Genomic DNA, 17,460 nt, shown 5'->3' on the forward strand with positions numbered 1-17,460 from the left:
ATGCCTCTGCCCACACATCAGTTGTTGTCCAGCAGTTCCTGGCTTCACAAATACGGTAGTCATTCCCCACCCACCCTATTCGCTTGACCTTGCCCCCTGCGACTTTTTCCTGTTTCCCAAGCTGAAATTACGGCTGAAAGGGCGTCGATTTGACTCGATCGAGGAGATCCAGACAGAAACACAGGATGTGCTGAAGACCATCACGCCTGAAGCCTTCCAGGGATGCATGGATTCGTGCAGAAAAACGCTGGGACCACTGTATACATGCCCAAGGCGACAGTGAGAACTAGGAGGTAAGGTAATTTATCTTCCTACAATATTCAAATAACTGTATATATATATATATATATATATATATATATATATATATATATATATATATATATATATATATATATATATATACATATATATATATATATATATATATATATATATATATATATATATATATATATATATATATATATATATATATATAACCACTGCATATTTCTCCTATACCATTATGTAACAAGAATACTTAGGCTCTTTAGAAAGACGTATTTGTTCCCTTAATTTCGTTTACGTCAAAGCATTTTCGCCAGGGAAACCTTTTAAATAAGGCGCAGGTGAGAGAGCCTGCTTTGGCACTCTAGTCAAGTACAAAAAATAGTTAATTTACCATCTTACGAAGAAGCACAAGCAAGTCTGATGCCTGAAATACCAATTTTCTGAGGAGGAAAAATCCTAATACAATAACGATCGGTATGACACATGAAAACACATTGTTCATAACTTTCTTAACTTAGAACAACATATATTATCGTTCAGAAAGAGATGGACAATAGCTTTTCAGTAAAAAATACTAATTAAGTGTCTGTTGAAAGTATGGCGCCATGTACTTAATAAATACGCGGTGTCATGAAAAACTCAGTGTGATGGTTGCTTTGGGATATAAATGCTCACTTAACTGAGAGCTCATTTAACTGAGAGCGCAGATGAGATCTCATCTCATACCACACTTCAGTCAGCTGTTTGCTCTGCTCAGCTTTGGGTAACGAAAACAACACTTAGCACAGATATCACAATTCTCTGCTTCTGCCCATTTATAAGAGAGACGCAGATGAATTTACATGAAAGGGAACTTTATCTTTTCCTTGGCTCTTGCTAGTTTCTCTATACGAACGACAACGAAACTATAGCACGTGATGTGTTGGCAATTCATCATCTTGATAAGTTCACTCGGCTGTCATATATAGAGAGCCTGTCTTTATGGTTTGGCAGGAAATGCTTCAAAACTGAAGAGGTTTATAAAGTTACTCTGAATGGAATTGATTATGAATACTTCAACTTTACGTTTACGTGGAAATCAGTAATACCTGTACAGATCAGGGTATTTAGTATATCCACAGTGATAATGAAAATCTGTTTGAATTCCTCTGAGATTCAATACTGATATAACTGATCATGGTGCAATGCTATGGGATGGAACATTTTAATACGGCTGTAAATTGCTTTGTAGTGTTTCCCTTTACTAGGTCGGCCAGTGCTACGCCTGTTTTCAACATGTCCCTCCTGCTTCCACCGCCTGAGCCACCTACAGACAGTGGTGACGCTGGACCCGGTTACCCTAGCTATGGCACGCGCTGACAGGCCCACCATCCACAACCAGATGAAGTTGCTGCGTTCTGTCAGAGAGGTTGGGCGTGAGGGCCGCTGTGTTTCCATGTTCTGTCTAAGAGAGAGATTCAACAATTAAATATAAAATAGAACTTTGTCTTCAGGTTAGTTTGCATGAAGTGTAGGTCGTACGATTTGTAGATTCTTCTGTTTAAGTCCTTCCCAAAAGGAACATTACTATCACTGCACTCCTTTTGCTACGGGATTATTTTTATTGAGTACGAGATTAATAGTAAACTATTCGATGAGGGCTATTTATAAAACCCATCCTGTTCGAAAAACCTCCTGAGTTAAATGCCTTCCGAATGTAGGGACAGTATACAGTATATGTCCTTAGCTGGCTTTCGATATTGGGAGGCAAGTTTGGGTACTGGTAGTAAGTTTTGGATACTGGACGGTAAGGAGCGAACAATATCCTTCATTCATAGACTTTGCTCAGTAGTTTTTTAATCTACAGTGTGTCTACCGTAATGATGTCCATCTATAAAAAAAAGTGTTCCATTTAGCTCGTAACTTGAAGCCTGACTGTGCCTAGAATTTCCCTGGTTCTCTGTTTCATATCTCGAGAAAGACACAAGAAGCAACCTAGTAATCTCTCCACCCCATGAAAGATGTGGGAAACTGTAACAGGTTAATGCAGAATGAGCATAAAAACAGCAATAGGTTATAAACAACAATAGTGGAGAGAAAAGGGTAAAGAAACAACAGTAACAAGTCCTTATACAAGTCTTTAAGCAACAAAACCTAAGCAACCGAAAACAAACTAAGCAACAGAATCAAATTTCTAAGTAACAGATACAAACCTTAAAGCAACAGAATCAATTCTCAAAGCAACATAAATAAATTTAACTAACAGAAACAACCTCTAAGCAACAGAAAAAAGCTAAGCAACAGAAAACCTCTGAGCAACAGAAACAAACCTCTAAGCAGCAGAAAAAAAAAAAAAACAAGCAACAGAGACTAACCTCAGAGCAACAGAAACAAACCTCCAAGCAACAGAAACAAATATCTAAGCATGAGACATGTTGGTACTTAGAGACAGGTTAGCTGGCACGACCGGCCTGCTTTATCACACACTCTCAGGCTCTGTGTTACGGGTTGTGAAGGAAAAATGATCCATGGGTACCATAAACATCACTTACTCTTTGGAGAAATGAACTGTCCCCACCAACTGCCTAAGCAAGGAAAATATGTCTAACAATAAAAAACTATTAAAAAACAAACAGGTCCTAATAAAACAAACAGTTTATTCAACAACAAATTTTAAACAAGGAAAGTCTAAAGCAAAGAAAAATTGTGATCCCCCCAAAAGAAGCGTGTCAAAACAAAAATTGGTCTTAAAAAATTTAAAGTCTGAATGCAACATAAAAATACCATAAACTAGTCTTAAACCAAAAGATACCGTGTCCGGTAGCAGGTAAGTTTTTTTTTTTTTTTTTTTTTTGCCTATTTCCTGTTGACCGAGAGTTATTCGGCACTTTTTCATCCTGTCTGAAATTTAGTGATCTGTAAACACCAAAAATGTCGATTTTTTTTTTTTTTTCATCTATAACAGTTGTCATAAGTTAACAAAAGATACTAATTACCATCGTGCAAAGATGTTTCGTTCGGTTAGAGAGGTTGGTTGTGACGATTGCTGTACTTTCATGTTAGGTGTCTGAAATTTATACATCAGAGAATATTAAAAAGGTGGAAACTCTCTTGATTTATAGCTGTCACTATAAGGTGGTAAAGGAGTAATAAATGTCTCCCCAATAAAGATACATTACTCGGTCAATGGGGGTACAACATGACTAACAGGAACGCATTACATCATGACTAACAACAACACGGTACCATAGGACTAATAACAACACATACTCTCAACACGATGCGATATCACTTACAACAACACGGTACAGTATTATATCACCGACAGCAACACGATGATATTCCACTAACATATACACGGTACCGTATCACTAACGGCAACACAGTGCCACATGACTCACAATCAAAGTGTTGGGGAAGGTGAGGCTGGAATGTGATTCAATAATCTGGAGCAACAGCTGAGGTCTGAGTGTTGGCCTGCCTCCTGGGCCCTTATATAAACGCTGATCACCTTCCCCTCCCCTCTCACTACACAAGCCAGTGAGTTCCTTCTCCTCTCCTCTCACTGCACCTCCAGGTAAACACCCCCCCCCCTCTCACCACATCAGTCAGTGAACACATCCCCCTCTCCTCTCACTATCCCATGACAATTTACCTACTCCAAGAGATGAACTAGACAGACCAACTAAAACAAATAGATTAACTGAGTTCCTGGGGTCATGTCCACATATTTTCATGATGATCCTCCCATTAGTGCTTTATAATTCCCTGGAGAGACAGACACAGACAAGTGTGACTGCATAGCCCTACCCTCGATGGTAGAAGATTCTGTCACGCAGAATATAATGTTGCTGCACGTGTATACTTAGGTCAGTAAATTTACTCCATTGGCGGTGGATTATGAAAAAATAAAACGACTTCTAAAATTTATTAATATATATTCTTACACGAACGGTATAAGTGATACCCACAAAAATACACTGCGGTAAGTGATACTGGAAGCAACTTATACCTTGCCATTTGTATAATTTTATATATGATTCTAAATTATTTATGCATTCATTTAATTGCTTGGTATGCACTGCTTTCCTTATTAAACTTAAACTGAAGTAAGTAATTCATGTGAAGAGCATTGTGAGCAACGGTGATGTGTGTTGATAGGTATGGTGGTAGTGGTGTGTGTCTTAGGTGCATACCTGACTCTTTTGGCCCCACCTGGATCCACCACACACCAGCTCCATCACCAGCACCACTACAGCCACTGTGAACACCCCCCCCCCCTCTTCACCACATAAGTCAGTGAACACATCTCCCTCTCCTCTCACTATTCCATGACAATTTACCTACTCCAAGAGATGAAGTAGACAGATCAACTAAAACAAATAGATTAACTGAGCACCGCAAACATGCCCTGAAAATGGATAACACGGAATGTAGGTCGGTAATCCTTTCATTAATGCACTAAACTAGTAGTACAACTTTTACATGAGTAGTCAGTTCTTACAACGTCACACATATATGTCTATAAAAGACCTATTAAAAGTATTATTTATTTCGAACTGATCTTTATGGCAAGGTAAGGATTAAATTATTTTCTAATATCCCATATTCTTGCATAGCCTTGACGTTTAACCCTTCTCAGGTACACTGACAGTTTCACTTCCATTTTAGGCAAACCTGGGTGTGACAGACCCAGCTTTTAACAAATGCTGCAGCGTTACACATGTTTCATAAATTGAAATGCTAAATATCCTACAGTGTATTATGTCTTATCAGCTACAAAATTATGGAAACAAGTTTTGATTCACTTAAGTTTCCATATTAAAGTCAAAAAAAGGTCAAACAAAAACAAAAAAAATTCTTGACAGCGCCTTACACAAAAACAAGGAACTCGATGAGCCTAGCACTTGTGTCACAATTTGACAGATTGAGGTCCTACATTACGGGCACAGTGGATCCCACACTGCATAAAAACAACCTGCAAATTCAGAGTGAAAAAAATCTCCCCCATCCTCAGGTACAGTACACCTAGGTCTCACAGACCCGAAATGTAATTCTGAGTGGTACATTGCAAAAACATAGAGAGAAGCGAAAGTAACCCTCTTACACCCTTCATGGGTACAAAAAGTTAGGAAGCTATAAAGAAAGACAGGGATCCCAGGCATTTATAAGTTACTGAACTATTGCATCGAAAAAATCGCTCGGGTCTGTCAGACCTAGGTGTACGTGAGGAGAGTTAATCTGTCCTCACACACAGATTATTTAAGTATAGACTAGTTCTCGGAGGACGATGGGGAATTCATAAACTTCGTCCATAACTCGTGTGTCTCTCCAGCACCCACCGACAACTGCCCTAATACTTCAACATAGGCCAGTTTAGTGTACCTTATGTGAAGTCAAGTTCACTATGATCCAAAAATAAACCATGGGAAGGTGGGGGAGGGTGAGTGTCAAAAGTATGGCTAGATTCGTAATTATAAAAGGCAGGTTGTAATGTGGTCTTTTAATATTATCCAAAATACCTACCTGCATAATTAAATGTGACACAGTATATATTTACCTACGAGATATTAAAAGATGCTCATTACTCGATTACAAACACCCATCTTTTTCCTCACTATACTCCAGTGAAGTATCTTTTAATTTATTTTTTTAACCGTATTCACTCTCGGAGTAAAAGGTTAAGGAAAGCTGTGTTAAGCCTTCAAGATCAAATAAACAAATAAAGTCGTCTGGGTATAATGATAAAATGCAATATCAGACTGAGGGGGATAAAGGATACAATGAGGTAAATTTATCCTATTTTCAGTAATGACGGAAATTACTATCATGGATTACCCAAAGACTGGTCAGTGAGAGAATGGTGGTGACGGTGATGATCCTGGGTGGGTTCTTGCACATGCTGGAGTTGTATTCTGAGTATTTCATCCATTTATCGTACAGCCTTTTTTCCACCAACATGTAAGAGCTAACCACAAGAAGAGACACATATGTCTGTATGTGAAGAATAGCTCGCTAAGAAAAATGAAAGGTGAAATACCGAGCCCTCGTCTGTTCTTTCAAGACATCTCAGGGTGTGTATGTGTGTATTTCTGTAAATTGATCATATACCTAAACCTTCCTGTAAAAAGGACAAGTTTATAATAATTTGTTACGTTTTTATTTTCTTAAAAAAAAAAATTATATGGCAACAAAATTTTATCTGTCGTTCATTATTATTTTACTAAACAGGGGCACTTGCAACTTATTTATCATTGGTAAGAAGAGGCTGTTCTGAGTCACCATGGCCAGAGGGGTGGTTGCGTAGACGCACCGTGAAAGGTAAAAATCACGACCTGCAAATGAATTACTAGACATTTTAAATACATAAGCGTAGATATATTATTAGAAAACTACTGAAGTGTTCCTTTTACGGACTTGCAAGATGCTTCTTAATTTCAAATGCCAGGCAGTGTTGTACATTTGCCTAACAATCGTTTTTAATTAATTACCACCTTGCCTCTTGTCAACAGTCGCATGTCCCTGGAATCCTCATTTCTGCTATATCCGTCGGTTTCAGCGTCTTTCTCTGCTGCCTGACATTAATAATTACACGTGGAAATTGTAACAATAGGAGCCGTAACATCTCGACTGCTCCAGCACTACTCATATAGTTTTTTTTAATAAAAGCACCATTTAAAAGTAAAGGTTTTAATTTTCTCCCTTAATATGGTCCTTTATTGTCAGGCGTAGTAGCCCTGATAACATTTAATTTATTCTAACTGATGACAGACGACTGGGAAGGGAAAGGGAGTTCTCATAGCTCAACCTCGTGAAATATTCAATGCATAGTACATAATTGCCTTATAATCCTTGTAAATTCAAAAGCATAAATCTGTTAACTTAAATAACTTGGCTTTTTTACTCCACAGAGAGAAGTTTTAGTAGAAGTAAGGTTTATATTACATGATTTACGTGATATAACCAGTTCAGCATCAGCTTCTGTGTGCGTGTGTGTGTGTGTGCTATTTTAGAATGAAAACAATTAAATACTAATATGCTGTTGGCTTGGTGTTGCTATGATACACTGATACATTCTAAAATACAAATAACTAAAAATATATTAAACATACATAATTTCAGTAACATTAGCAATCATATTACTACCTGTGAGAGAAAAGCTTTTGGGCAGCAAGCTGATATAGTTGAAATCCAGGGCAAAGATGACGTGAGTGGCAGCGCGCGCGGCGGTCTCTATGCTGTTCTCTGATTCCACGAACTTGTTGTAGGCGACCCGTTTTGTTCTTACCAGTTTTCCCAGTTCATGTGGTGGACCTGACGTGGCAGTCTGAAAAGAATAAGGCTATCAAAAATTGCCTACCTTACGGTATATATTTATAAGATTTGAAAACATGAGTTTTTAATAATTCACCCCCCCCCCAAAAAAAAAAGGTATGTGTAAATGTCTTGTAGAAAATTTTGGTTATATAAAAAGCATACGAATATAAAACATAGAAAAATAACCGATGATCCATGAGTTAATGACTGAAAATAACATCAGGAACATATTTACCTATCAAAATAATAGTTCCTACTCATGAATTAATTCGCTGCTTTATAGTGTTTGAGAAACTGTATACGACAAAAAAAAAAAAAAAACGAGTTTTCAAGAGACAGATATTGCCTTAACCGTTGGGCAGCCTGCCACTATGATATGACTTTCATGAATAATTTAACCATCATTTCAGACAAAACTTTTGATTATTTTTTTTACGCCACCATTACCTAACATCAATTAAAATATCGCATTATAGACAGCCAATTAGATACCCTTAATTTTTAATCGTCCTGAAGAAACAACCACTCACTTCAAAATATTTAATGTTCAACGTGTTTGGAACAACAATTATCCCAACATCAGAGTCGTCAAGGACGTCCTCAAGTCTCTGATAGGGTTGGTCTATACTGTATATCTGACTGCCCAGAGGGACATGAGATTGCCGACGTAGCTCAGTGTCAGCACCACCATTAACACCCCCAGCATGACACGCTTCCACCACCACCGACTCTTAGTTCTCTTTATGTCTGAAAAAAAAAAAAAATCAAGCCAAAGATATGGATCACCAAAATATTTTATGGCCTGTTTCTGGCAGCTTTGGTGAAATAAAAGCAGTGGTTATAGTAAGCTGCCACTAGTGAGATGAATTTAAGCTATGTGGACAAAACAATTGACTCTTTTCGTATTCTCACAGAAAGAAATTGATTAGTTCGGAGGCTAAGAAGCCTGGATGATACCTCCTTTAATTCGGCCATTCGGACTTAATCTAATCCCTCAGAGTCCCTCCAGTGTTAATATAAAATTACTCAGTGGTAACTACAACATGGCAAACACTAGTTACCTTCTTGCAAAAGAACTCGCACACAGTTGAAGTTGTTGGCATCTTTCATGCGTGGTTCTTGCATATGAGTGGGAAGGCAAAAAGGCAGAAGCAGCATCACAGCGCATACTGCCAACAGAGCTGTCAGCACAGCCACCCAATTCTTTGGTCTAAGAGGCAGCAGGAAGCCCCACGGGTCCACCTCAGGCCGACCACGGGCAGCGAGAATTAGATAATTTCTCATAAACAGAAATGGAGAGTAGTCTATCCACTGGCTTCTGGTTATATCCGTGAAAATGGTCCAAGAGTAAACTCCATTTCCTGAAATGTGTTTTTGTAAAAGATAACGAAGAAGCGTAGAATAATATATGTTGGAATGTATTCTATAAAAGATTGGCCTTTACCACGTTATACTATGATGAGTAATTCGTGAGAGGGCTCACAAGTCGTTTTCTTGACCTAATATATTTACTGCAATGATCACGACTAGTTATTTCAAGGGAAATTGTCAGTGAGCTAAATATCTGAAAGGGAAATTGACAAAAAAAAAAAAAAATGTTCAGATGATGTATATGCGAAATATGAGGATCAAATTTTATGTCCGGGAAAATACAACTATGCAATGCTGAAATTTGCTGCGATAAGAGATTAGCACTAGATAAGGACGCTAGTGATAGAGCAGTCGTATGAAAAGGAAGGAAACGGCAACATTGTCTTTATCTGCCATCGAGCTTCGTAGTATAATCTGAAAAAGGACGAAAATATGAGCCAAGTTGGGGTAAACGAATTATAGAACTGACCTCACGTGTAATGAGTCCCATCATGCCTGTCCAAGTCCCATCGCTCTGTAGTAAGCCCCAAGTCCTGTCAGGGGATCTCACGTACGTGTATCTATCAAGAGGGACGTGATTTAAGTACCTTTGATGATATTGTAACCTTTTCCATAGCAAAAAATAAGTCGAGAGGGCACGTTCACATTCATATTTTATTTTTGCTAACTTAGGGCAAGTTGTTCAATAAACGAGCATTTATTTATCAAACCCAAATAATTCCAGTCAAACATAGAGTGTATGAAAGCAAATGTGCATTGATAGCTCACGTGAAGTTCGTGATCGTGGACAACATCTCCATAATGTTCCCTGCTGCCCACCCAAAGGTGACTCGTTTGTCATCTGGTGCCGTGGGGTCATCTACTGTAACTGGCAGCTGTGACTAACTCCTCCACTGTCACTAGCACGTGTGGCCGGTGCGGGAACCTGCGGCGAAATGGTGTACGGTATAGTGTTGACTAGTAATGTCACTTGGATTAATATATACTCTCTGGCAATGCATTTTTCATTCTGACAGTATGAATATATGTTTATGTATTTCACTTAAAACAGAACCTCGACATTAAAATTTTTTGTTTTCCAGTTTCAGTTGTCCTAACTTTCTTCAGGTAAAGAAAACAACCACAGTGATCGACCATGTTGTTGTGTAATGTTGGTCTAACCTTAAGGCCATTCAGATCGTTCAGGATTATTTAGATTCAGGCTTGGTTAAGTTTATTTAGATTCGAGATAAGTCTTTAGATACAATTAGGTAAGCCAAGGTTTATACTTGTTTTCACTCTAACTCGTCATAAAACTCTCATCTGCCCATCTTGAATGCTGAGTAATAACAATAGATCAACACTCGAATGTAATGCTAGTCATGAAGAGGTGTAATGGGATGGATGTAGAGCTGTAGTATTGTCTTTTTCTGCCACTGACTTATGTGAAATAAGATGCAAAAGGACGAAAAACTGATCATAGTTAAGGTTTTAAAAAGTAGTTACTGTATATTCAAACACACTTCGGTCCATCCAAATCATTTACATCGCTGACGTTGGTTGTGTCATTTAGGTCAAAATACGCGAATTCAGGTTTAAATAGTCCCATTCTGCTAATTTCATCTGTTCAGAATATTTATATATTTCTCGTCTCTTCCCCTTTAGGAATCATGAGATCTTGCACCATCTCTTATGTAGTGTGCTAGGCGGTAATATGCGGGAATGCAGTAGTAAAAATAATACAAATTACCATGCAAGATCTCTCATGTATGCAGCTCAGTGTTTCTGTGTTACAGCGTATCTTATAGGAGCGTTGTCGACGCACAGTGTTTACCGTAAGAACTTCTGGGGGAAAGGAAGTGGTGGATGGGTGAAACTTTGATGTTGATCGATAGTCCTTGATGCCACTTGTAACGGCCGAGATTCTTGGGTCGGTGAACGGCAGCCATCAGAACACTTTGGATCTGTTGATGAAAAAGCAATCTGAACCTTTAATTAATACTCAGAATTATCGACTATTTACTTGTGTTCTTGTACGGTTCCAACCAATAGGACCAGGTCAGTTATTTATGAAGATGTTAAATAATAATGTGAAAAGCTTGAAAGTCACTGACCATTTCACTGGGTTTCAAAATTCATTTTTCATAGTCTCGATGCTTACAATGGATCAGTATTTATGCTGGCAATTGTATACGGATAATACTCGTTACCTGAAGACTGGCAAGGCATCGTCCACAACAGCAAGGAGAGAAGTGGTTCGTGAGAAATGCTGTGAAGGTGGGGAAGGGTCTGGAGTTGGAGGAGAGGGATGCAGGTGAATACGAGCAGCTTTGTTTTCTGGATCAGCAGGAGGTGGCTCTTGAAGGAGGACTCAACGAAGGCGACGAGCAAGGCGGGGTCTTCGCTCACCACCACCATCGTCACGCACCATAACGCATCACCAAACTAATGGTGCCAACATGAATAATATCACGAAACTGATTTGCTAACATAAACTGTATCACAAAAGTAATGGTGCTGATATAAAAAATATCACGAAGCTAAGGGTGCCAATACGAATAGTATCAGAAACTTATTGCGCCAACATAAATATCAGGAACCTAATGCCAACAAGAGTATTATCACGAAACTAATGGTGCCGACATGAATAATCGTCTGACAACGAAAGGACGCAAATACTCCCCGTGACTACGATTTACACCTATCCAATATTCTGTACAACCCTGGCTTTTGCTTAATTAAGTCACCGGTGTGTCCTTGCACTAAGTTCTTGTCGGTGGTCCAGGAAATGAAACAGCGATCTCTCGGTTGTGGGCCAAGTACATTTCCAATTACACAGTGCTAACTCATGAATACTTAATGAATAAAACTTTTTTATGTCTGGTTCTTTCACCCTGATGACGTCTTTTCTGTGTTTCATGCCGGCTACAGCAGGCAAAAAGGAACAGAAAGACGTCTACGAGAATAATAATTAGTCGTGTGTTTTTATGCGTGAATATTTTCAAGGAACTCTGAATTATTGCCCTCAGAGACCAGTTTCTTCACCCTAATTCATTTACATGCCGTGGCCACATACCTGTCGAGCTTTGACTATAGTCTGTGAGAGCTGCTCGTATATCATGCTGGTGTTTTTTTCACTAGTCTTCACCTCAGACACTCCGACTCCCCAAAGAGCAGGTAAGTGTGCTAGATCCTGAAAGAGAGCACATAACGATAACTCTTCCCTATTCTTCACAACTGAAGCAACAATAAAGATAACTAGAACAATACATTAAACATAATAGCTACAAACATCACGATTTCGACTGACTCTGGGCTGACTTTGGCTTATCTAGTACGTTCAGTAGCACAGAAAATTAAAGCCGAAAATGTGAATACTTGTATCGTACAGTAAAGTAAGAACTGACCTAATGTTTAGCTTTTGACCCTATCAGGCTCTTCTGTTGAAGCTCCATGCAGTTATTACATTATTGTTGTGCTTACTTGCGTCATGGAGATCGACCATGGGGAGCCATCTGTCAGCAGTAGGACAGAAAATTGAGAACACCGCTCTCTGGTCAACATGTCATCCAGTGCTAGGCGGCTGTCCATTGATGCTTTAGTCGTGTCTGACAAATACGAGGGTGGATAAAAGCACAATTGTTCGGTACTATTTGTAGTACAAGTGTTAGAGTATTTGATTGGCAATATGCACCAAAATCAACCCTTCATCTACGAATGCCTTCTTTCTGCTAGTTATAACTGCCGGTAGCCATAATATTATACTAAAAGCAACACAGCGAAATGCACAGAGAGAATCATGTTCAGTAAATCAGTGAATACTAATTGGCGAGGTTAGGGTGCGTAGTTTATGTTCGTTTTATATTATACCTCAGTTAAATTAAAAACCCTAAATACGAGTAGCTGTGTAGTTATGGATAAGCAAACCTTCAAAGATCATAGCTCCCCAGGGCTACAGTGGCTTGAAACATCCGATAACCCACCATTAATCGGAATTCTTTGTACGTCTTTTTTCTCTTTGTAAAAAGCAAACAAATGAAATAAATACAACAAAATAACTTGATGATATTTGGTGATGAACATATAATAGCCTAGATCAAAATGAAACAAGACTTTTTCCCTTAGCACTTTTCCTTTACTGCAGTCTATGTGCCTGTGATGTGATGTAGGCGGTCATGGACCAGGAGGCAGGTGACCCCCAGGCCGAGCCACAGTATCCCCACAGCAGCCAACATCATGCCATCACCACCACCATCACCGAAGCACGGCACAACCACCATCGCACACCTCCACTACTACCGTACGTCACGACCACCACCTCACACCTCCGCCGCCGCCACACGGTCACGACCACCACAGCACACCTCCTCCACCACAGCACACTTCCGCCACCACCACACGTCACGACCACCACGTAATTCGTCCACGACTGTCTAAATATGTTACGACCACTGTGGCACGCCTCCACCACCACCACATCTATTGCTTAAACAAGCCTCCACGATAACACTCCTTAGGCCAGCTTCATTAAGAAACTGTAAATCTTCTCCTCCTCGTAACTCAAGGTATATATTTTGCATTAGGAATAACAGACGTAAGACGGCACTCTTTTTTCTTTATCCGTTCTTTGAAAATAACGAAGACCATAATTTTTCACTCATGACTTAGATTTGTTTTTCAAAAAGGACAATAGAAGGAGAAAATTTTAAAAATATACTGCAAAAGCAAATCCAAGTTAGGAGAGGGAGTTGGTCATAAGTTTGTGAAGTCAAATTATGACCAACAAACCAGAAAGCAAAACCAATCTGTGGTTTATGCAAGTTCATCCTTATATTTCCCGTGTTGATGTACATTTTTTGGATGAGGAAAGTTACTTAGTTTTTTTCCCCATATACATGTGTATCTAAAGCCACAAAATTGTCATACGAAACTCACTTCCCTAATCTTCGAAGCACTGTTACCAGCACATACGTCATGGTGTCTGATAAGCTTCATGACATGTATTCGAAGGAAAATGGTATATAAACAACATCCCACCTGATAATATACTGAAAATAACGTCTTTTGAATATGGTAATAAAATAATTTCACACCATACATATTCGTATTTTATTTACCGATGGCCAGCATAGAAGCCATTATGATATTATCTGCATTCCCATACCCATCATAATAATCAGAAAATTACCGTGACCCCCCTGCTATCTGACCGTGAACCTGAAACTGGTAGACCTCTTTAATCGATGCAAATTATGAATTTCATAAGAGGTGGCACTGCAGGAGGAGGCAGGGTGGGGAGCCTGGGAGACAGGTGGAGGGATATGGGTAAGGAGGGGACAGTAGTGGTCTGGCTGGTGGGAGGGGGGGGGGGAAGCTCTACAGGAGACTAGTGATGGGGTACGGGAGAGTGGTCTTTGGCTGGAAGCTAGGATGGGTTGGATAAACGATACGCTGGTGACATGGTGCCACATCAACTGTAATTTAACGTCGATTATGGAAGTTGATCGTCAGGCCGCTAAACGGTATGCAGACTCTGGCACGTTACCAGTCTACCAGTATGTGTTATATCGTCTATAGGATGACCTACTCCTCACAGGGTGGCACGTTACACAAACCCTGCATTATTTCTGTTTGGTGACGACTAGGTCATCGGATGGTGATATAGGAAACGCCCTTAGAATGTTTGATGTTACACCTGTTCCCATAGCAATTGGGAGCTATTCCCTACAATGTTTGTCTGATGTTACACCTGTTGTCATAGCTATTGGGAGCTATTCTTGTTGCGTTTACGTAGTAACAACATGGATGACTGTGATATCGAAAGCAGAAGAGGGGGAGGGAGGAATTTTCTCTTGCCACAATAAATAACAGTTAACAGTAGTTTCGTGCCTATGGTTCTTGTTAAATGGAGGTGGGCAGGCCATGTAGCAAGAACAAGGGATAATCGATGGAGCAAGAGGTTGACTGACTGGACACCAAGAGATGGTAAGCGTAGCAGAAAAAGGCCAGACAGGAGGTGGAGAGATGAGATAGAGAAATTTGCAGGGAAAACGTGGCAAAGATTGGCTCAGTCAAGGAATTCGTGGAGAAGGTTGGGGGAGGCCTTTGTTCAGAGCAGACTAAAGTCAGAGATGTTATAGAAGTTAAAAGAGAACAGAAATGGAGATGGGCAAGCTATATAGCAAGAATAAGGGATTACCGATGGAGCAAGAGAGTGACAGACTGGACACCAAGGAACTGTATGCGTAGCAGGCAAAGGACAGACAGGAGGTGGAGAGATGAGACAGAAATTTGCAGGGAAAACATGGAAAACAATGACTCAGTCAAGGAATTCGTGGAGAAGGTTGGGGGAGGCTTTATTCAGCAGTAGACTTGTAATGGTTGATGATGATCTATCTATTTATCTATAGCCCGACGCCCCAATCCTGCAAAGGGTGGCCGCAGACAAAACGCCTCCAAGTCGCTCTGTCACCCACCATTTGACTACCCTCCCCCCAACTCACCCCCCCTCCCTCATATACCTCTCAACTCCATCCCTCCACCTCATCCTCGGTCTACCCCTCCCTCTCCCTCCCTCCACCTCACCTACATACACCCTCTTAGTCAGTCTTTCATTCTCCATTCTCTCCACATGTCCAAACCACCTCAGTGTATTTCTCCTAATCTTCTCAACCACATCCACATCTACCCCACAACGTTCCTTCACTTCTTCATTCATCAACCTGTCCCTCCACGTCACTGCACATGCTCCTCTCAAGTAACTCATTTCCACTGCTCTCACTCTTGACTTGTTCCCCTCTTGCAAGGTCCACGCCTCGCTTCCATACATCAGGGTAGGGATCACAGTACTATCATGCAGTAACTTCTTAACTTCCATACTCACCTCCCTATTTCTCATCACTGCTTTCAGTGTACCAACAACCTTCCTTCCCAGCTGTACCCTTTCACGCACTTCATCCCCCAAATTTCCATCCTTACTCATCACACTACCCAAGTACTTGAATGCACTCTCATTCTCCATATCCTCACCATCCAACATCACTGAACACTCTGTGACTTCATTCCTCTCAAACACCATAACTTTACTTTTGTTTACATTAACTTTCAGATTCCTCCTCCTACACACTGTCCCAAATTCATTCACCAAACCTTGCAACTCCCATTCATCTTCACTCAACAATACTGTATCATCAGCAAACAGCAACACCGGAAGCTTCCAAATCTCACCCCCATTCATTAGGGCCAGCCCCACATCCACTGATGATGATGATATACAGGGTGTTCCAGAAATATGTGCCGAAAATCAGGGGATGTATTCCTGACATAAGTGAATGTAAATTACTAAATGACCATATTAGCAAATCTCAATAGTTTTCGAGTTACAGCATCTAACAGGTCTGCTTGAATGTTTTTGACTTCGGGAATTGCTCGTAAATGAAACATTTACCAAGGACAACGTGATGTATTGACAAAATAAAACAGTATTTCCAGTATGACAATAACATTTACAGTAAATGTTCAAAATTCCGCCCTCCTTGCTCATTGCACGCTGCAGCTCATCGCAGAAGTGACTGATGCACACGTTCGAAGACCCCAGGATTGTTTCGTACACGTGCCACGCTGTCCTCCACACGGCGCCACAATTCCTCACAGTTTGGAATGTCTGTAGCGTACACTTCGCTTTTAATGTGACCCCACAGGTAAAAGTCCAGGGGAGTGATGTCAGGAGACCGAGGTGGCCATGACACTGGGCCGCCTCGCCCAATCCATCGTCCAGGAAACACATCATTTAAGTAATCCCTTGTAATATGCCAATAATGGGCCGGAGCACCATCATGCTGAAACCACATCCTTCTCCGTATTCCAATGGGCACATCCTCCAGCAGCAGTGGTAGTGTGTCCTCAAGAAAACGTCTGTATGTTGCACCATTCAGCCGCTGGGGTAGAAGGTATGGACCAATCAGATAGTCACCAATGATGCCTGCCCATACATTGATTGTAAATCGTACCTGATGACCTCGTCGAGCCATTACATGTGGGTTGTCACCAGACCAAGTATGCCGGTTATGTAAATTAATGGTGCCATCTCTCCCGAATGTTGCCTCATCAGTAAATAGCACAAGTGCTGGAAATTGACAGTTTTCAGCATGCCTCCTTAACAGTCACTGGCAAAACTGCATCCTTGGAAGATAGTCCACATCAGTTAAAACTTGTACTTTCTGATGGTGGTATGGATGTAGATGATGTTGATGTAGAGTCCGCCACACTGTCACCACTGGCAGCTGCAGAGCATGAGCAATCTGTCGAGTACTTATTTCAGGATCATCCTCAATCATTTGTAGTATCCGGTCCTCCATGTTGTCCATGTGAATGTCCCGTGGTCGTCCTCTGTCACCCGGAATTGCACGTTGACGAACGGTACCAGTCTCACGTATACGACGATCAACTGCGAGAAATGTTCGCCAGTGTGGCACTCTGCGGTTCGGATAACGTTCCCTGTACAGCCGTACTGCTGCCGCAGCATTACCCCTAGCTTCACCC

At 40.5% G+C, this 17,460-nt stretch overlaps 1 protein-coding gene across 1 annotated transcript; it reads right to left on the bottom strand.

Moving 5' to 3' along the window:
- Nucleotides 1-16,475: 16,475 nt before the first annotated feature.
- On the bottom strand, nucleotides 16,476-16,949 carry LOC145390958 (uncharacterized). The gene has a single exon (XM_080265694.1). It carries the CDS (start codon nucleotides 16,947-16,949, stop codon nucleotides 16,476-16,478), a length of 474 nt encoding a protein of 157 aa, XP_080121820.1.
- Nucleotides 16,950-17,460: the final 511 nt, after the last annotated feature.

This window comes from Coenobita brevimanus, chromosome 16, assembly GCF_032717465.1.
Source record: "Coenobita brevimanus isolate Jiangsu-jjx chromosome 16, ASM3271746v2, whole genome shotgun sequence".
NCBI lineage: Eukaryota > Metazoa > Arthropoda > Malacostraca > Decapoda > Coenobitidae > Coenobita > Coenobita brevimanus.

Coding starts and splice junctions, on each gene's coding strand:
- LOC145390958 (XM_080265694.1), bottom strand. CDS start 16,949: ATGGCTCGACGAGGTCATCAGGTACGATTTACAATCAATGTATGGGCA.